Source organism: Neolamprologus multifasciatus, chromosome 5 (assembly GCF_963576455.1).
Source record: "Neolamprologus multifasciatus chromosome 5, fNeoMul1.2, whole genome shotgun sequence".
NCBI lineage: Eukaryota > Metazoa > Chordata > Actinopteri > Cichliformes > Cichlidae > Neolamprologus > Neolamprologus multifasciatus.
Genome location: NC_140443.1, coordinates 16,867,930 through 16,889,060, shown reverse-complemented (window position 1 = coordinate 16,889,060; position 21,131 = coordinate 16,867,930). Strand labels below are relative to the sequence as shown.

Below are 21,131 nucleotides of genomic sequence, written 5' to 3'. Positions count from 1 at the left end.
TAGAAACAAAATATTATTTCTAAAAATAAATCTTAGTTTGTTTTACAGAAGAACAGGCAAAATTGACTAACTTTTGTCAATATCAAATAAACTGAGAACTAAAAGGAAATTCTCAATCTCTCCTTGTTGTATAGCTTAGCTTTTCAAACAGTTTTAACAGTTACTTTAGTCTGACAAAAGCCGAATGACAAATTAGCGCTTCCTGTCAGAAAGCGATTTATTATATTTCCAGACTTGCTTTCGGCACAATTTACAGTGCGCGCTACTCTGTTTTTTGTCAGACTTGAAATAGCCGAAATACCTTCACACTACGGAACTTCTGTGGCTCTTCCGTTCGACAATTTCTCCGGCATTGGAACCATTATCTGTTTTCTCTTCGGTAACCTTCTGTCACGCTCTCAGTTGATTTTTCTCTAGTCAGCACACTCATTTCCTCCATTACCCAAACAAATACACATGTGCGGCTTGGCACTTGTGCTGTACGTAACAAGTCACCTGACGTGACGCTGCGGCTGTGATTGGTTCGGCTCGTTAATTTGGATTGGCTGTTCTTCTTTTTTTTTATCGAGAAAAGGTTATTTCGCAATACATATCGTTATCGTTTTCTGTGTGTACGGCTGTAATCAGCTGACCTGTGCTGCTGCTTTGACATTTACTGAGCTTTGAGGATTTAGCTGAATTCAATAAGATGTAAGCAGGTGTTTAATGAGCTGCATGGTTGACTTCCAACCCCTAGACACCATAAAGCTAGTACAGTATAAAAGCTGCAATTCAGTGAGTGAATCTAATCAGCCTGTATGCTCTGTAACCTTACATTGAAAGGCACTGCATAACTGTACACTTCACCACAGTACTGCAAACTAGCCAGTGCAGCGTCACTAAACTGGAAAGTGCTGAGTACAATTTCATGCAGCATCTAAATAATACAAAAAAGTGTACTTTTGTTGGTTTTGCAAGACACTTCACAAAAACATAATTCAGCAACAAATCATGCATTGATCGAATATTCATTTAAAAACCATAAAATGAATGAGGACATTCCATGTAAGCTTTGAAGTTTCCAGTTTATAAAACGTCACTTGCTGAGCAATCCTTCTCTTTAAAAATAGTCTAATCTTCCTTTTCTTGTCTCATTTCTTACATCTTTCTCCATTTTTCAGTGTTGCACATTGCATTGGGAAATGCAGCAACTTTGCATTAGCTATCAGACACATTTTGTCATTTTATTCTTGTTCCTCTTCCGTAGCTCTAGCTAGATGCTTAGGTACTGTGATTGCAACTTTATTTACATCTGCACCATGAACGTATCACAGAGATGAGAAGTAAAGAGGGAATGTGTTGAAGGTGTAAGCAGATCATAGGATGTCATTATTATTCTCATAGTGAGAAAGTATCTCCATGCTGTCACTGGAAGCACTGTCAGGTTATAGCACATGGAAAATTCAATCATCCAATAGTAGCCTGCCTATAAGATTTAATTGCTCGTTAACTGAAGGTACTGGAACTCCATTGGAGATCTTTCTGGAACACTTTAACCCCTAATTGAAGCCATTTCTGATTAGGCTTTGGTGAATAGTAGATGGATAGCACTGAAAGGCCAGATTAATTTCTGTTGTCCTGTTTCAGGTTGCTGCTGAATTTATTTCCCTAATTATAAACTACATGACTTTCAGATACTCTTCATTTGCTGGTAGTTTTTTAGGCTTGCCACTTCTTCTTTGGTCCTCCACTTGTCCAGGGTCCACAAATGTTTAAAGGACATACTGCACACTATGCTGAGATATGACAAGTGTTTTGGCTAATAGGTCATTGGTAGTCACCCTGTGCATGCAAAAATACTACTTTGGTTCTTTGCTAAGGTTTCTGTTATTTGTACATGCAACACATCCATTTTTTGTGTTAAGTGGCTTAACAAACTAATTTTAAAAATCCTATAGAAATGTTAAGGTACAAGGACTGGACTGAAAACGAGTGAAAATGTAATTACAATGTAACAAAAAAACTTTTAAAAACCTCCAAGAAGCTTGGACAACTTTTACTCAAGACCAGTTTTTAAAAATTGCAACAAAGTCTGGAAGCAGAATATAAGGAAATGGTGGGTGACTCAAGATATCTGTCTCTGTTAGTTTCAAAAAGCTGTAGGATAGCAAAGGGTTTAAACATCTGTAACATGTTCATGTTACAAGTAGAGTAAGATAAATGAGATAAATAGTGCATATAAACAGAAAAAAAAATGTCTGAACACCCCAAACAACATGACCAATGAGGCTTGCTGGCTGCTCCATGTGGACTCAATTAGAGGTCCTGATATTCAGTATTCAGCTCAAGTGACCGTCAATTCCTGTTAAATCGATGCAACTTTTTCCTATTAGTCGCATTTTGACCTTTCAACAAGTTAACACAAGCCCAGTAGGGATTTAAGTGATTTCTATTCACACTGTGCTGCCTTTATAAATAAATGAAAAGCTAACTGTGAGCGGGAGACCTGTACTGTAATTATTAAGGCCGGTTTCACTTTAATAGACTTACAGTGGGATGTAATGCTGATTATGGTTCTTTTTTTTAAACGGAAATGATCATAAGGTGTTCTTGTGAAAATAGTTTCTGCTGCCTGAAGCTATTGTGGTGAAATAGTCTCTTTCTGTTTCCCACCACCGTTAATGTCATATGGGGAATTCCAACCATCCCAGAGCTGAGTCAAAATGCACTTCAAAATTACCGCTCCCTTCTTAAAAGTTTATGGTTAGATGGCTTGCGCAATGTTTTGCAAGAGGGAATGTGGGAATTTGGGTTGTTCCAAATATGTCATCCATCTCACATGAATAAACTGTTTGGACAGAAAAAGCAAGTCCGTATAAACACATGTAATGTCTGTGACAAGACTTCAGCCCTTTGCACTGCAACGTCTGAGTGCTTTGTTTCATTGTTCAGTGCCAGCAACAGAGGGAAGTTGTCGAGAAGCAAGTATTTTGTCAGTGTTGTGATTTCATGGAAGTTTTGATGTCTGTGCATTGCTTTGTTTTGTTTTTGGCACTGCCGTCCATTTCCAAATTTCTAATTCTCACGAGTTTCACGAGCATATTCCTCTTGAATTCTTCTTGTCTACGTGCTGACTATAGCTTAAGCTGTAACATATGTCCAAACTGATTTATAATTGTTTACAGGCACAGATGCTATTTTACATAGGTCTGCTGATGGGAGAATATTTTGGGCTGCTGTCACTGTTTTCTTGCTGTGAGAGAGAGAAAGAGAGGGAGACAAACAGAGATTATGAAACAGACAAGATGACATAAATGGGTAAAACTTTGAGGCTTTCAACAGACCAGTGAACTGCAATCTGAAGAGCAGCAGAGCACTGTGAGAGACAGGTAATGACTGTGTGGTAATACACCTCCAGACCTTAATTGGTTTGAATGAGCAGCTGGAGAGGCTCTTCCACCGGGCTGTGAATGAGCAGACTGTCAGGTGACAAGCTGTGGAGGGAGAACTAATTGTCACTTTCCTCCAGACACGCTCCTGTCTTTCCTCGTGTAGCTGACAGAAACCCTAGGAGGCAAGATTGGCTGAGTGTGTTTTTATGAACATGAAATCTTGTTGTATAGATCTCTGTTTGATTCCTTTAAAAGTGTGGTCACATTCTGGAGCGAAACTTCAAATTACAGTAGTTAACTTTTATTTTTTTCCATTTTTAAATTATCATTGCAACGTCTGTGGCTGTTTGAATAAAGCAGTAATTACAGACAAACCAAACCAACAGTGTTTAGATTAGCTGCTTATCAACCTCACTGTCACTGTGCAATTCTGTCTTCGGTATGAATTTTCAAAGAAAATGAATCCTTGATTTACAGCAAAGAGGGCGTGCATTACATATTAAACAAATAAATCAGGAACAGAAAAGCACATCTGTTTCAGCAATGGGTAGTTACATGTAGGTTTAAATATCTCTTTGTTATATATGATCGAACACATAATTTATAATACAGACAAGAAGTAGCAAATGTAATGCAATTGTTTAGAGAAATTAAAATAATGGTTAAAATGGAAATACTGAAAAAGTTTGTGCTTCCTCCCCCAGTGGCTTGTTGTTGGGATTTTCTCTGTATTTGTCATGAATCGCTGTGCGGCAGGCAGGAGTTGGACCCAAAATGCAGACACTCAGGCACGAGGTTTAAACACAAAGAACTCAGCTTTATTTGCTGGCAGGAGAAAGTTATACAATGTAAACTAAACTAGAAACTCAAACTAAACTCACAGGGAGACACAGGGAGATCCACACAGCAAGATGGACGACGCGACATTGGCTCAGAGAAACACAGGGTTTAAATACACTGGGAAGTAACGAGGGGAATGAGACACAGAAGGAGAGCACAGCTGGGAGAAATCAGAACTGACGAGACAGGGAGCAAAGTAGGATACACTCACATGAGACACAGACCTTCAAAGTAAAACAGGAAGACGCAAACTAGACTAGGGGAGACAGAGCAACTAAGAAACACAGACAATACCAACAACAAAGAGACACAGAGGGCAGCTACTAAATACTCAGAGAACTAAACAGAATACAAGAAAACCAAACAAAGACACTACACTAAAGAATAAGCTGAGACAACAAAGAGAACTAAGAACATAATACAAAAAACTCAGAGGCACAAGAAACTCAAAACACTGGGTCACTGACCCAGGACCGTGACAGTATTATTGTATAGGATCTTTACCTTTATAATATAAAGCACCTTGAGGTGACTGCTGTTGTGATTTGGTGTTACATAAATAAAGTAAATAAAATTGGATGTAAGCACTAAGGAGCAGTTTCAAATGACAGTCTGTAGTAATGTTGAATGTATTGCAACATAACTTTAAAAAACAAGAGATGATCGAACTTTTTCAGTTGCTCATAACAGTCTGTTTTTTGTTTTTTAATCCAAAGGATGTTTATGCTACCCTACAGTGCCAACAGTACACAACGTTAGCTAAAAATGCATGACTAATTTCCAGTGGAGCCTGATCGGTTTATCCATGGAGTGATATTAGCTTCTCGATGGTGTCAGCTGTTGTAATTACTGATAATTAAAAATGTAAGTAAAGTGGAGGAACAGGAGAAACACCCTTCGATTATATTATGAATGTTGATGTTGCATAGTTCTCCCAGCAGGGGGCGCTCTGCAGTACCACAACCAGCTGATCTGAGTAGAGTTAAATAAATAACTACAGGTAACAAATGTTTGGGAAATCTGTTTATATAGTTTGTGTAACTGGAAGAAAACTAAATCTTGACAAGTATAATAAAATATTTTACTTTTTAAAGACAAATTATTGTTATCGTTTCAGTCTTAAAAAAACCTATATTAGTCAGGCTCAAGTTACAGCCATCTCCAGTGTTGGCTGTAACTTTTACAGTATATTTTGGGGGCTTTTAGCCTTTATTGTATTAGGACAGAGGAAGATTTGCAGTAAATAACTTCAGGGCAGATTGTAACCCAGGCCTCTACAGTGACATTATGGTATATCGGTTGCCTACTCGACCCAGTGAGCTAATCAGCACCCAATATCAAGCTTTGAGTAATGATGTGGGAGCAAATTGCCCGAATGTGCTTTTTGTTCATGCTCTGACAAGCGAGGCGAGAGAAAGCATGGACTCTATCCACTTTTTATCTATATTTTATCAAAGTGAGTTGGAAGTTTTACATGAGATGGGTGTAAAAGGAAATAGTCCAGATTTCTAGTGTAGAAAACAAGTTTTGAACTGAACTGAACGGAATACTAAAAGCTGTTGAGGTAAACTCTGCATTGAGTCATCTACAATTTGTCTTTGTTGGTGAAATTTTAATACTTTGTAGCTGAAGGTTTTGTTTTTTTTTAATTGTATGCCTTGGGAAGAGTTGAAAATGATGAATGGGGTTTAAATTCAAGTAAACATGTAAATGGAAGCATTCAAACTGTAATTTTTTAAAATTTATAACTAAGTAGGAGTTTGTTCAGGGGAAAAAAATGCAAAGAAAAAAAGCAATAAAACACAAATACAAGAGCAATTATGCTGCAATACACATTAGATTATCTCAGAGGAGACGGCTTGTTAATGTTCAATTTCTCCAGCATGGGCATGAGATACTGAAGTGGCTGTTAACATGACCGTTATGCCACAAGAGTCTAATTTTCAAACATGTTCTTGGTATTAGAGGAAGTGGAGACATTGTTGCTGCAGTACAGTATGTTCCGAGTGGATTGAATGCTGTGCTTTAATACTGACGAAATCAAAGGATTAGACCAAGTCTGTCTTGTGCCTTGCATATGTCCCTGTGTCACTATAGGTATTAGCTTTTTAATACAGTCTGCTTTAGCTGTCTGATTACACTGCTGAAGAGTGAAGGTCCTGGCTTAAGAAAGGCTGTAAGCCAGCAAAGTATGAATGTATTTGGCCTGTAGAGGAATGTCCCATCTGCCGCTGCGGGATTGTTGGTGGCGCAGGATCTGTGGGGTTAGACCAGCAGGGGGTGGGCAAGACCATCTGAGGGGGGAGCAGGGTGTACTTTATAATAGTTAACAGGGAGGGTAGAAGGGGGATGTAAATGATGGGAGGGCGTAGACTGATCCCTATGGTAATCTCTGTCCCATCCCTTTTCTATGATGTTCAGAGCAGTGAACTGATGCTGCAGGAATAGCAAAAATCAGACGATAAAAAGTGAAGGAAGAAGGAGAGTTATGGATTTTTCCTATGTATTGAGGAATGAGGAGAAGCTGCGGCCCAGCTGCATACCGTGGGAATTGCACGGAGATGGGATAAATGGAGGTACCGCACATTTCTCACCAGGGTCAGAAATGCTCAACATGTTCCACCTCTGACCTCCATGAGTGTCGTGCAGCTGCAGTGCAGTAACTTTTGATTCATGAGGTGGTGTTTCTACAGCCTTGTAACGAGATATGCATGGATATACACATACCATGCTATCATTTACCCTTGTGATCAGCAATGTGTGGACATCTGATACTCAAGGCGTCTCTTCTATTCTAAGGGACAGTTCCTGTGTGTATGTGATTGTTGGACATGGGGGAATGCACATGACTGGATAATACATTTCAAATTAATTAAGCCTGTGTCACAAGGGACACCTTGACATAGGAAGTCGATGAGTGTGAATTGTAATAGTGTTTATATAGTGTATAATAGTGTTGCTCAGTGAACACTGTAAATGAGTAGCTGGCTGGTGCTTCGGTTAATGGTTTTGTGCATCTTTTGTCTGACCTTTCCTTCATGACGATGAACTCATCCACAAAGCATCTAAACTTTACACTATCAGTTATTTTTTATTTTTACCAGCTTTTTGGCCTATTATCTTGAGCTTTGTCCTAGATCTGTATGTTTTGAGTTTTGTGGCTTTGCCATTTCCTGACATTCTTGGGCATTAAATTAGCCTATTGAGCTCACGTCATGCTGATCCAGCAGCAGCCAGCTGCTCTGACATTTCTAGGACAGAAGCAGGTTTGGAGATGAGAGATGGTTAATTTGAGACCCTCTGTTATTGTTACTGCAGACCCTTTGTTATTTTTGGAGCACTTAGGTGTTGGAGGAAGTTAATAAAGACTCTGTTTTATTTGTTTGTTTGTTGTTTGCTTGTTTATTTGTTGTTGTTGTTGTTTTAGTTTTAGATGCATTTACAGATGGGTGCAGTATATTTATGATCTCTTTTTGTCCTATTACTCTACTGTAAAACAGCAGCAGCTGGTGGACAAAAGAGGCTTATCGGACCCACTGAAAGGTATTATTTCTTTCAAGTCTTATCTTCAGCTGCATTATGGCGTATTTGTTTCAATAGCTTGTGCCAAGACTCAATTTTTAGAAGTTATGCTGCTAAGGAGTAGTTTGGCATTTGAGAAGCATCACAATTCACCCATGGATGTTTACATTATAGCATTATCCATTGCCTCACGAAGCAGGAGTTTGGCTACTGCCAGTTATTTTTGGTCAGTTATCAGCAAGTTATGCTTCACTAATACTGTGAAAACAGTGGCTTGGGTAACAGTGGCATGACCAAAATGAGTAACATAGATCTGAATCAGAAATTCCTCCATAAATAGTGGTGTAGCGACTGCAGGACAGATTGCAGCATGTTGGCAATCTGTGTGCATTTACAGTTGTGGTCAAAAGTTGTGGGAATGAAAGTCCTGGTAATTTATTTTTCATTTTTAAACAACTGCAGATTCACCTGTCATCAGTTTAAACAATTGTGCATAAGTACAATTATTGATTTGGTTCGGCACTTTGCCAAGGTCTGGAAGGAGACCCAAACTGTCACCATCAGATGAAAGGAAACTGGTTCACATGTTCAGGAACAACCTGGGAACCACAGAGGCTCAAGCCTGCCATGCAAACTGGTGGAACACCAGCATCACTATCCAGTTTTACATCACCATGGGCTGAAACGGTGCTGATTGAGAAAGAAGAAAGAACGTGTATGTAAACTTCGGACCACAACTGCATAAATTGGATAGCAGTTATTTTCAAACCTTGCCAGTCTGTCTGGACCACAGTTGTTTGGACAGAGGTTGCTATCCACTACCCAGACTATGCAGGCAGACTGTGCAGTTGCCTTGCAGTCAGGTTAGTGCTGTTCCACACTCAGAATCTGAGTGTTTTGCAATAGGTCAGTGCACTCACCAGGTAACCACAGATTTTTCTTAGTCAACAGGAGATTTGAGACCTATTTTTACTCTAGTGTGATTGAGCCATTAGCAGTGGAAGCTAGCCAATTTGGTTAGCAATGTGCAGTAAATGACTTTGTGTATAACACAGGTACAGGTACCTACTATTTCTTTTAGATCAATTAACACACAGCACAGCAGTCCACTCTGCATTATATGTCAGATATTTATTTGTATCAGGCTGTAAGTGTGTTTATTTCTGGCTCTAAAGCTGTTATTTTTAGTACAGGAGTGAGTGGGGATTGGAATTAATATGACACTGTTTTTGGCTTCAGACTAAATAGAAATTGTTATTAAATTTTAGTAGATTGTAGTTTTTTTGCTCTCTAAAAAACATTTCAGAAAACCCTGCTGCTGGACATTGTACATGTGTGATTCATAAAGTTTCTATATATGTAAATATTTCTCGACACGAGTGTTATAGAAAATGGAAAATGTGGAGTGGAGGATATCTGCAATATGCAGCAGTAATAGAAAATGTTTTTCGCTCAGAGTACTTCAATCATTTGGTGTCTTCCCTTCCAAACTCTACTTATCAGTCGGCATCTATTATTCAGTGTCCCTGTTTTCTTAGACATTCATTCACATTTTCTTTAAAGAGATTATGGTTTGCACCAAATGTTACCGAACAACCCAGATATCTGATGGAGTTTATTCCGTTATATTTGACATAAATAGCATCATACGTAGCTTGGAAAAGCTACACTTTCTGGTTCACTATCAGGTTAGTGTATGTATTATTCTCTGTGTGAGCCAAAGGTTAAGGCTTCAGACTGTTTCTAAGATCCATTTTCAGATGGCTTGTTATTCCTACTATTGGGTTCTATCCACAAATGCATGGATATTTTGGAAAATTGTGTTTTTTTTCTATCCGTTTTGGCCTTTTGTCCACATGAAAAACAACATTTTAGGTCACTGAAAAGCTTTTGAAAAATTCCTTCGGGGGTGAAGGTTTTCACTCCACTTGTGTGTTTACATGTGGATTAAAAAAACAACAAAACAAAAAAAGATCCTGGTTTAAAAAAATACCCATTCATGTGTCATAGCCTTGGATTTGTATATCAGTGAGAACAAATATCCTTAATATGGCCATCTCTGGCACGCAGCTCTGGCTGTGAAGCCAGCAGCCTTATTGCCAGCTGTTTCAAGCTTTTGTCTAAGCCCCCCTCCGTTAGTACCATTAGTACTTACTCGGATCAAGACACCGCGGATTGCCACGACTCGACTCGGATCAACTTATTTTCCATTGCAACCCAGTACTATCTAACTGGCGTGGTTGTCGTTGTAGCAATGTGTCTGAGCTTCCCACAACATCATTAATATGTGACACAAACTCTACAAAAAAGTGGGCATCGAAGCAAGAATATACCTGCTACTCGGTCTGTGGCTTTTTGTCAAACTTGGGAAATAAGGCGTGTTTTTTGTAGCCTTTCCCTCATTGCAAAAAAATGTCAGTTTTAATTATCGTGAACGACAAGCTTTCATGACTCATCAAGTGATGCTACTGAACAGCCAATCGGTGGCATGCAGTCTGACGACATCACATTTTAGTACCTGCTCAGATTGCTTGGAACCCCAGGTGAGCAGGTACTAAAAAAAGTACCTAGTACCCAGTGTTGGGAAGGTTACTTTTAAAATGTATTCCATTACAGAATACAGAATACATGCCCCAAAATGTATTCTGTAACGTATTCCGTTACGTTACTCAATGAGAGTAACGTATTCTGAATACTTTGGATTACTTAATATATTATCATGCTGTTTACAACTACATGAATGTACTATTGCTGTGATTTATTACTGTTACTGAAGGTCCGCGGCTCCGAACCGTAGTAAAGGGACCTGGGTCAACTTTGCTAGAGACAGAGAGAGGCGTTGAAAGGCTGCTCCAACAGAACTTATTGTTTTTGGAGGAAAACACGAACACGGTGTACAGTCGAGTCTTAATAGCTTACTTACAACTGGGCTCGTCAGGCTCTCTTCTTGGCTGCAGTGGTTATTATTATATTTACATGCTTCCAGCTCCCGTTTGTGCTCGATGACAGCTCGTACTTTTCCTTTGTCTCCCTCCCTCGCTCACAGACACATAACGGGTATGGCAGTCCATTCTCCCTGCAGCACGGACTACACTGCCTATGATGCTACATTCTTTAGAGCTATACCGGTAGCATTCTGCCTATTAGCTTAGCACAACAACAACAGGCGCTCTCTCACCCAGGAAACACGCAGAGAGAGAGCGTCACCCTGTAACCATGGCAACCGTAACGCTGCCACAACAGAACGTAGCTGTCAAACAAAACCCAAACAGTCCTGACCCGCCACAATATGAAACAGGGACGTACCTCCGTGTAATCCATTTATTTCAACAAAGTAACTGTATTCTAAATACCACCTTTTTAAACGGTAACTGTAACGGAATACAGTTACTCATATTTTGTATTTTAAATACGTAACGGCGGTACATGTATTCCGTTACTCCCCAACACTGCTAGTACCCGGTACTATGACCTGATGGAAGACCCAGAAAACCGTGGCGAACTGTGCTGAGTCGATCAGAGTAGGTACTAATGGAAAAGGAGCTTAAGGGACGGCCAATCAAAATGAAGCAGAGTTAAAGGGTGATGGCCTTAAAGGGAGAGCTGGATGAACTAAGGGACGGCACAAAGGGCTGATACAAGACAAATCATAATGAATTTGAATGGCGGATCAATCAAAGAAACTCGAATAAAGTCCAAGAATAGAACGGAAACGTTTCTTTTCAGTAAAATATGCTGATCGAAACCTCCCGGGTGACAGTCGTGTATTTAACTAGTACTTTGTTGTTTTCACAGTATTCACTTATTGTTAAAGATATTTTTGTGATGATGAGTGTAATTTGCTCTTTTGTTAAATAATTGTGCCTTGATACCTGATTTTTGCCCTGACTTTGTGTATGTGTGTGTGTGTGTGTGTGTGTGTGTGTGTGTGTGTGTGCATAAAGACTGAGCTGAACTGAATCTGGGAATACTCATAATGTTGGTGGATAAAGCGCATTCATAACCAACAGAAATAACGGCCCATAAAAGTAATTTCATATTTTTTTTCAGTTTCCTTTAGGCATTTCAGACACATTTTCCTGTCTGTAAATTCTAAACTAATCTTCCCCTCCACACGACTAAGAGTACTTTCCCTCAGACAAATTTCGCACAGTTTTATGGTAAATTGTTCTCAGGTTTTGAAATATAAGCTATCTTTGGCTATTTGAAGTGAAAGAAGATTATTGCATAAAGTTGGCCAGGTGCTCAGAAGAATCTTGAGGGCCTGCCTCCAGAAATACTGTGCAAATAGGAAGCAAAATGGTGCTGTAAGAATCTGAGCTGACTGTTAATTAGGAGGAAGAGGAAACTAATGAAGATCTCCACTCAACCTTACTCAGTCCCTTGAGAGTGCAGTGCCCTGGGGAGACGCAGGAACATAAAACTATTGTTTCAGTAGTTCAGATTACAATTTTACCATCATGTTACACTACAGTGATCTCAGTTGCAGGCATCATAATGACTTGTGAAAAACAAATGAATGAATAATCTCTCTTTTTAAAAGTTCAGTCCGTTCCTTCTCTTTTTGCTTTTCCAGTTTGACTATGTTTGTATGTTCCTCACTTTATGGCTTCTTCTCTTGCCGTCTGCCCTGCAGGGCGCCAGCAATATGCATCTTAGAACCTCTCTGCTCTTATTACTGCAGTTACTCTCCTGGGGAGAAAGCCTCAGTGGATCGAACGAATGGTGATCACTGACGCAGAACCAAACAGAGGGAGGAGAGGGTGGAGGGGCATTAAAGGCGAAGGGGGGGAAAGTGACAGGCTGAGAGAGCGAGAGAATTTTTCACTGCGGGAGTTACAATACAGAGACAGTAAAGGAATCTTAATAATCATGAGGACAAAAATCCTAGGAGAGAAAGAAGTAGATGAGTTGAGGGATTTGGGGGTTTTAAAACTTGGAAGAGAGGCTGATTGATGAAGGAGGATGCAAGAAGAGAGGGCAGTGAAGGAGCGGGGAGGCTGCTGGACTGACTGAACAATTGCAGAGCTGGTGGCGACACATAGCATGAAAGGCAGGAGAGGCATGGACATAAGGAGAAAGAGAGCCAGTGTTGCTCTCAGCAGTTTAAACCCCTGTAGTTAATGAGGTGACATCAATCACTCAGTGTACCTCTAAGCCAGTGGACTATTGTCTGCACTTTCAAAATGCAGTATCACAGTAAAGGTCAGCTTCCTTCACAGGATGGCGATAGAGGTGCCTACTTGCTTTGGGTCTTATCAGTAATTGTCATTACAGTCTGCAGGAGCAGTGCAGGCAAACAAAAAGAGCACCGTCTTTAAGCTTGAGTTTCACAGTGAAACATTAGACAATGAAATTCGGTGCAGATTTTTACCCCCAAAGACGGATTTATCTGATCTTTGAGAATGAAATTTTCAGCACCAGCTTGCATCAGCCTGTTGTCCCAGGCTGTGTCATCCTCCACTGAGACATAGTTTAATTTAAAAAAAAGAAAGAAAGAAAGAAAAAAAGTATTCTTTCAACTGGACATAAAAGTTTCACATTGGATTATTTCTTCACATGTTCATCTTTCACCACTGCCTTATAATGTCTCTCTAAAATGCTTTACTCACTGCATTCCACTGCTGAAGGTGAAACCCACTTCTTAATGCGATTTCTGTTTCTGCCCTGTTGTCGGCAAAATATATTGGCTAACATTCATTCTGATGTTCTGGCAAAAACCATCAGACACAAAGTTCCTTCATATTTACTCAGAAGTGTTTATGTGGGGGAAAAGGAACTATCTACAGCATTCATTAATGGATAGCCTTTGTCTGCATTTTTTCATTAACTCTGAATCGAGGGCTTTAAAGATTATAAGATATTCAAGAACTATACTGCTAGTACAGTAGGATCGTAGACTCTCAGGCTTTTCTAGCTGGTTAATTAAAAAGAAGGTAAACAGAGATGTGTCTATAAAAGTGTTACATGTTTTCTTGCTGTTATACAAGAAAATCAAAACGATTAGGATGAAAATCATGGCTCTAACAAGTGCTAAAGCTAAAGTACAGCAAACTATATCATTCAGACTGGTAAATATTACACTTTTATCATGCATCTTCTGGAATGAAAGTAAACATTTAGCAATAGTGCAGCAATTAATACTCAATAACTACTTACGTTACCCCTGTAGTGGTTGTTAATAAACACACTGCAATGCAGAAGTAAATGTGTACATTTATTGTATAGTCGTGTGAAAAAGCATTCACAATCAAGAGCATGCTTAACTGCTTAGTGATTAAGAGGCCAAATAACAGCCATATGCTGCTAATCAAATCCTCTTGATTTGATTAGCATTAGAAGTGTCAGCAGTTCTATAAACGTAGACGTTTTGACAGTTTGTTGGTCTGGAGCATTCAGGTGTATGTTAACGTAATGCCAAGTAAGAAAGACATCCTCAGTGCGCTTAGAGAAATGGATGCTGCTGCCAATTAATCTGGGGATGGTCATAAGGCCACTTCCAAACAATCTGAAGTTCGTTATTCTACACTGGGAAAAATTATTCGCTAGTGGAAAACATTTGAGACAGATGTCAATCTTTCCAGGAGTGGACATTCCAGCAAATTTGCCTCAAGGCTAGAGCATGCAATAAATCAGAGAAACTCCAAAAACCCAAGAGCCTACATGTCAGACTCTACAGGCTGTTAAAGTTCATGACAGTACAGTTAGAAAAAGACCGAACAAGTACAGCTCGATTGGACGTGTTGCAGAAACAGATAGTCTCTTCTATCTGAAAAAAGCAAAACAGCACAGCAAATCTGAATCTTAATAAATTACAAGACCTTTGGAACAATGTCCTTTGTGACCAAAGTGAAGAGATCTGGCTGTGATGCATAGCACTGTGTTTGTTGAAAACCAAACACAGCTTATCAGCACAAACACATCATACCAACCGTGAAGCACGGTGGAGGGGTGATGATTTGGGCTTGTTTTGGAGCTGCAGGACACTTTGCAGTCACTGAGTCAACCACGAACTCTTCTTTATACCAAAGTATTCTCGTCAATGTAAGGCCATCTGTTTGGCAGCTAAAGCTGGGCTGAAATTGGGTCATGCAACAGGACAATGATCCCAAGCACAGCAACAAATCTACAACAGAATCACTCAACACAAAAAGAATCAAGGAGCCACAATGGTCCAGTCAAAGTCCAGACCCTAACCTGACTGAAATGCTGTAGTGGCACCTTAAGAGAGCTGTGTATAAATAATGCCGCAACGAACTGAAGCAACAATATAAAGAAGAGTCCGCCAAAATAATTATTTGATAGTCTAATAAAATTATTCAGAAAACAATTACTTCAAGTTACTTCTGCTTAAGGTGATTTTAAAATCTACTAAATCATGGAGTGTTTTTAGTTTTCCTCAAGACTGCATAAAGTCCTGGGGAGCTTTCTTTTTCCACATGACTGAATGTCACAATGACTGACGTGGTGTTATGAGGCATGTCAACTTGTGCAAATAACCTGTGGTGATTTGTGATGCTACAATACAGATATTTTAAAAAATGGGATCAGAGGAATGTCATCAACCTGTGTCATTTAACATTGTGATATCTTGAAAATGTAGTTGTTCATTAGCCAAAGCGCAGATAAGGACACAAAAAGAAATCTGAAGTGCAGTTAAATGTCACATAACTCACTGATCATGGGTTATTTTTAAGTAAATAGAGTAACGTAAAACACAAAACAGATTTCAGTGTAATTTCTTCCCTCACTGATCATTTATGTCTAATATTCAGCCTTTCACTGTTAGCAGAAATAATTGTAAAAGTAACCAAGCATATATTCATTTTGTGTGTTCCACAAAATATTTTTGAATATAAGGTACTTTCATAAAAAGAAGATGTCTGACTTATTTAACTACCTGAAATAGAATATGTTTACATAGAAAAGGAGAACATTATTTCATCAAAAAAACAAAACAAAAACAAATCTCTACAACCCTGACTGTGGAGGTCACCTTTATTAATTACCAAGTGTTTACACTGTAGCTGCAGGTATGGAAATCTTCAGTAATTGGTAGACATGCACTGTGCCAGGAAGAGACACACTTGTGCTTGAAGCTTTGCGGTTAAGTTGTAAAACTTAGCTGGGATGCTAATTAGCTCTTCTACTGCCATTCAGCTAATTATAGTCTCATGGGGGCTGCTGCACTGACAGAGAAGAGAGGATAGAGTGTGGATACTTTGCTATACAGGAACTCTTTGCTGTTCTTTGATGTTGTAGGAAAGGGCGTAAGAAAGTGGTCAGCTCCCTTCTTTAGATTGCGCCTGTGCTGAGACATTACTCATTCTGAGCGCTGCATACTGCTGAGCAAAAAGCTGATTCAGGCTCTTATTGAACTGTAAGGCACTGCAAGAAGAAGGCAATGACCTTAAAGACTTTAGCATCCATTTTAACACTAGCTGTGAGTAGAAGTCATGGTGTGGATAGCTTACTGGGTCATTTTTCATTTGCTGAATGTTTCACCATTACAGTAAAACTTGCCAGTACACTGTGTAATCCATCACCATACCAGAGGGATGTAATGCTGTATAATATGCAATATTTCATCCACCAACAATAATAGAGTGACTTTTCTATTTCTGTTTCTCACACTCATGTGTCCCTTTTGTAGATATCAGTATGGTTCAAATGAATTAATGTGAAGGGTTCTTGTGTTAATCATTTAAGTTTCTTCTAGGATACTTTTTTTGGGTCTGTTTTTTTTTTTTTTTTTTAAAATAGACCATAGGCTCATCAGCCCGATTCTCAGGGATTCACATTCAGCTGCTCATTAATACAAATGTCTGATTAGTCAGTCACATGGAAGCAAATCTTTGCATTTAGGCATGTAGACCTGGCCAAGAGGACCTGCTGAAGCTCAAACCAAACATCAGAATGGAAAAGAAAGGTGATTTAGCCTTGTAGGCTGTTGGTAGCAGTGGTGGTGGGGGATAATTTATATTATTTCTGGCACACTTTGGGCTACACAGTACCAACCGAGCAGCCTTTAAACACCACAGCCTAGCTGAGTATTTTCAGGAACATATCCATCCCTTTATGATAACAGTGTACCCGTCTTCTGATTGCTGCTCCCAGCACAATTAAGCACCATGTTTTAAAAAAAAAACCCTTCTTCACATCCACCAAATTTCAATCCAGCAGAGCACCTTTGGGATGTGAAATGAAAGATTCACATCAAAAACTGCAGCATTTGTGTGATGCTATCATGTCAATAAGGGTCAAAATCTCTGGGATATTTTTGAGCACCTTTATGAATCTACACCAAGGTAAAAAGGGGACCAACCCAGTACTGTCGAGGTGTACCTGTAAGTGCATGTTTGTTATAGCTCTTTCACTATTATAGAGAAAGGCACAAAGGGGATATTTTGTACAAAAACATTTTGACCTCAGAGGATATCAGCATGGTTTTTAAAAACTGATACAGCCTTGAGTTTGCTTCAGATAAAGTTTTGGGTGCTATCTTAATATTTAGCAAGAGAAATGATTACATCAAACAATACCATTTTTGGTCTCCATGGGCACCCGTGTATCACTGCAAGACAGATTTGTAAAATTTCCTTTAAGTAAAGTGAATTTAATAGCACACATTCATCTCAAGAGTCTTGAGAATCTACAATAACTTCTATCCCCAAAAAAGACCCAAAGACAAAAGACCTGCTGGTAAATGTCGTTGTCATAAATGCTTGTTTTTCTCATCTGTCAGGTTCCCAGAATCATTGTGTGCTTGCCGATTTCAGGGTCATTATAGCAAGAGAGCACAGTTTGACTAATAGCTCTAGACTTTGTTGTTGGTTCCAAGATAGCAAAAAAAAAAAAACCACTTGTGGCTTGCTGGGCTTTTTTCATATTATGCTTGGTGCCAGGAGCACGGCATGGTTTGTGTTCTCTCCGCTTTTCTTGTGCAATTAGCAACTATAATAGACAGGCATGGCAACTGTAGCAGGCAAGCTTTGTTTATAACAAGAGCAAGATATTTCGCATCACAATAACATTTTTTTTAAATCAATAAAACATGTTGCCATCAGATATGACTTTTATTTTTGCCCCAGCATAGCTGCGACTGTTTGGTTTAAACTGGGGTTAGCTGAGTTGTTGTATGTTGGAGGATATATTCAATTCTCTTTGTGGACTTTCTTCATTGACTGGTTGGCTACAGTGTTCTGTTCCACTGTGGGTGATCTCCATCCTTGCATCAGTACTCAGCTTGTCTGGGCCCAGTGAACATTGCAGTCTCAGTTGTATTATTCACAAATTTAGCCTGTGCTTCTTTTGGTCAGTACTATGCATCACATACTACTAGAGCTATTATACTGTAGCAACTCTAATACAAAATCTCTCTGTGTTTCACACCAAACACAGCCTCCAAGTGCTATGCTACTGTGTTGTATTATTCAGACTGAATGGGCTGAAGAGCTGCAGTGGTTTCCTCTGCAGAAGATGCTCTGGTCTTGCAGCAAAGCCCTTCAATCTGTCACCTTTTCTCATCTTTTTGATTCATTTGTTCATTTTGGTTTTCATTTTTTCTCACAAACTCATCTATAACTTACAAGCAGAGGTTTTGATAGTTTAGCCTTTGGTTGGATTGACCAGTATGGAATAATAACCTGTTTACTTAAAAAAAAAATGAATATTTTGATGGTAGCCTTTCTTCTTTCTCATTCCTGTAGGAGCTGGGATAGGTAGTGTGGCAAGATTACATATGAGATTTGTTTTTTTACTCAAGCTTAAGCCTATGGGGAGAGGGAAGCAAAATAAGTCTCATATTTTCCAAATGTACCCAAGCCAATCCTGGCCAGCTGCCGCGATCAGAAGGCATTGGCACAAGGAATAGGAGGAATTTTTTTTTTTAAGTTGTGTCAGCGTTGGATTTCTTCCAGGCAGATTTTCCTGCTTAATCTTCACTTTAAATCCGTCCTCATCTAGCTTTCCTAGTCCGGCAAAGCCTTTGGGTTATGGCAGGGCAGATGATGTCCTGCAATGGCCAGCTGTGGCCCAAAGAGTCAGATGAGCCATACAGTGTGTGTGTGTGTGTGTGTGTGTGTGTGTGTGTGTGTGTGTGTGTGTGTGTGTGTGCACAAGCTCACATGTGATTCTGAGCATGTTTGCATGAGAGGAAACTCTTGCATGTGTCATTGTGTTCTTCCATTCGTCTGTTGTGTCCAAAGGATATTAATGTTTTTATTTAGATGAGAATTCATCTCATTTATTCAGCTGCACTGTGGGGAAAACCCTGGAATTCAGAGTTTGTTCTTGTTTGTGGTCACAGAGGATAGACCCATGTCAGATCCTGACTAATCCAACTGAACCTTAAGCGCTGGATCCTCCTCTTCAGAAAGTCTGTCATGGATTAAACACTATTCTACTGAGTGTTTATGGGTTCACATCACTTTCATTATCTACACCATAATGAATTCCTCATTTTTCACTGGCTGCACCACAATAACACTGCAGTATTATTACAAATGTTTGATGGACCGTCATCTATCCATCCTATGCCTTCATCTATAGCTATTATGAAGGATGATGGAATTTATTTATTTATTTATTTTTTGTCACTGCTTGTCATTAAGCTCTAGTCTCCTGCTATTCCAGTTTGGCAGGTCAGCTCCGCGGTGATTATTCATCAGCCAGCGTTACTACTGAATGATGCACAACTACTGTAAATCATCCCATAGTGACTCCAAGGTTAGGTATCAACCCATAACCTTGTTTTCCTGATGGTACTGTCATGAATAATGAACTGAGGTACTTTCCGTTCTCCTGAGCCCTTTAGCTGTTTTGGTTTCGACATAACAGCACAGCTCATTTTAATCACAGGGTTGAGCACTGAGATGCTGATATTGATGTGAGCAGGTGTGGCATTTGGTACTGTATTGGTAATTCAAAAGAAGCTCATTCATATGTCTTTGTCGACTCTGCTTAAGCCCTCATTGTGGAGTGCACACATTTCTTATTTTAATGGCAATGAGTTGTTAGGACTACAGGAAATTAGAGTAAACAACCCTACAAAATACAGTCGGAGAGGAGAAAAGGCTCAGAAAAGGATTTATGATTTCAGTGGGGTTTTTCTGGCTGCAGGTGCTTTTTTGGAAAATAGGTGAAGGTCTCTTTTTCTTATCCTAAGAGGGATTCCTTTTTTAAGATATCAAATATGGATTACGAATCATTTGTTCACTACTTCAGAGACAAGTGGCTGTATTTTTTTTACAGTCTCATATACTAGATAAAACAAGCAGATGGAAATGTTCAGATGTTTTATCTGCCACAGTGATTTAAATACTGTAACCAACAGATCATTAAACTTTATCACAATGATGCAAAAATGTACAGCTGCTATAAAACTGCAATGATGTGCAGCATTAGCCACAATGGGCTGCTATGTGCTGAGATATTAAAGGGGTAGCAACAATTTCTCAATGGTATGGAAACATTTGTGTGTTATATTGTGGAATAAATCTCCCTGTCAATCCCTGCGCTGAAAAAAGGAGTTCCAGTTCAACGTTAGTGAAAGGGGTTTCTGAAATTTTGGAGACAGCACACCTTTCTTGACTCTGTCCTTGCACACAGGCATCATTAGAGTGAGCAAAATGCAACAAACCTGCAGACGTCTAAGATGAGCAACACCGCTCATAACACCGGTAACCCTGGACGCTCATCTTCCCCAGGCAATTTCTCCTCATTGATGTAATTGATGTGTCCCTGAAGGGGCTTTTTCGCCCATGTTTCCTCAGGGCAGGCTGCTGTTGCAGGCTTAATGGCAACTCACAGACAGCATCCAGAGGCTATGGATCACAGCAGCCTTGGAGCAGCCTTTCAGGCCTCTTGTTATTTGAGTGCCAGGAGTATTGATTCACTGTGTCACGGATTATTATAAACACAGATTAATAGACAGTAAGTTTTCAGCTCCAGGCAAAGAAAAAAACATTAGAGGAATGGCATTTTGCTTTAGTGGTTTGGCTACATGTTGGGGTTGTATAATAGAGATGTGACAGCTCAACCTTCAGTATATAGCATGCAGTTTCAGTTTTGATCCCCAGAGAAATCTTTCAGTTGCTTTTCTTATAAGGCGACGACTGTGTCGAATACTAAGTCAACTTTTCCTGGAAGAATTTCAGTGTTGTCATATAACTATTTGACATGTTTACAGCCTGAGTTTATGAACTCTTCTCTTGTTTTGTTTTTTTTTTGAGTATTTTTTCAGTTATTTCCTTATATCATTTGGTTCCATCATAAAAGGGATTTATTTTCAATTTCTCACTGCTATCTGTGTCAGAGGCTGTTAATGATACCTAACAGTGGAGGTGCACGGTGCTGTGGGAGTGTCACTTCAGTGTTCTGTACACTGGGATTTGGAAG

General features: G+C 39.4%; 1 protein-coding gene and 1 long non-coding RNA gene across 4 annotated transcripts in view; both read left to right on the top strand.

The window, feature by feature from the left end:
- Positions 1-21,131, top strand: part of kaznb (kazrin, periplakin interacting protein b) — a 150,212-nt gene that overhangs the window by 86,131 nt on the left and 42,950 nt on the right. The window contains exon 1 of one of the 3 annotated variants that reach the window (XM_085160117.1): positions 6,527-6,787. The exons of the other annotated variants lie outside the window; for them this stretch is intronic. Coding sequence (XP_085016243.1) covers positions 6,700-6,787 — 88 coding nt within the window. The 5' untranslated portion in view covers positions 6,527-6,699. Of the gene's footprint in view, positions 1-6,526; positions 6,788-21,131 lie in introns of those variants that run through there. 3 annotated transcript variants of the gene reach the window in all.
- On the top strand, positions 6,794-18,867 carry LOC146518338 (uncharacterized). Its single transcript, XR_014874166.1, has 2 exons — positions 6,794-10,303; positions 11,190-18,867. It is a non-coding gene; the product is annotated as an uncharacterized LOC146518338 (long non-coding RNA).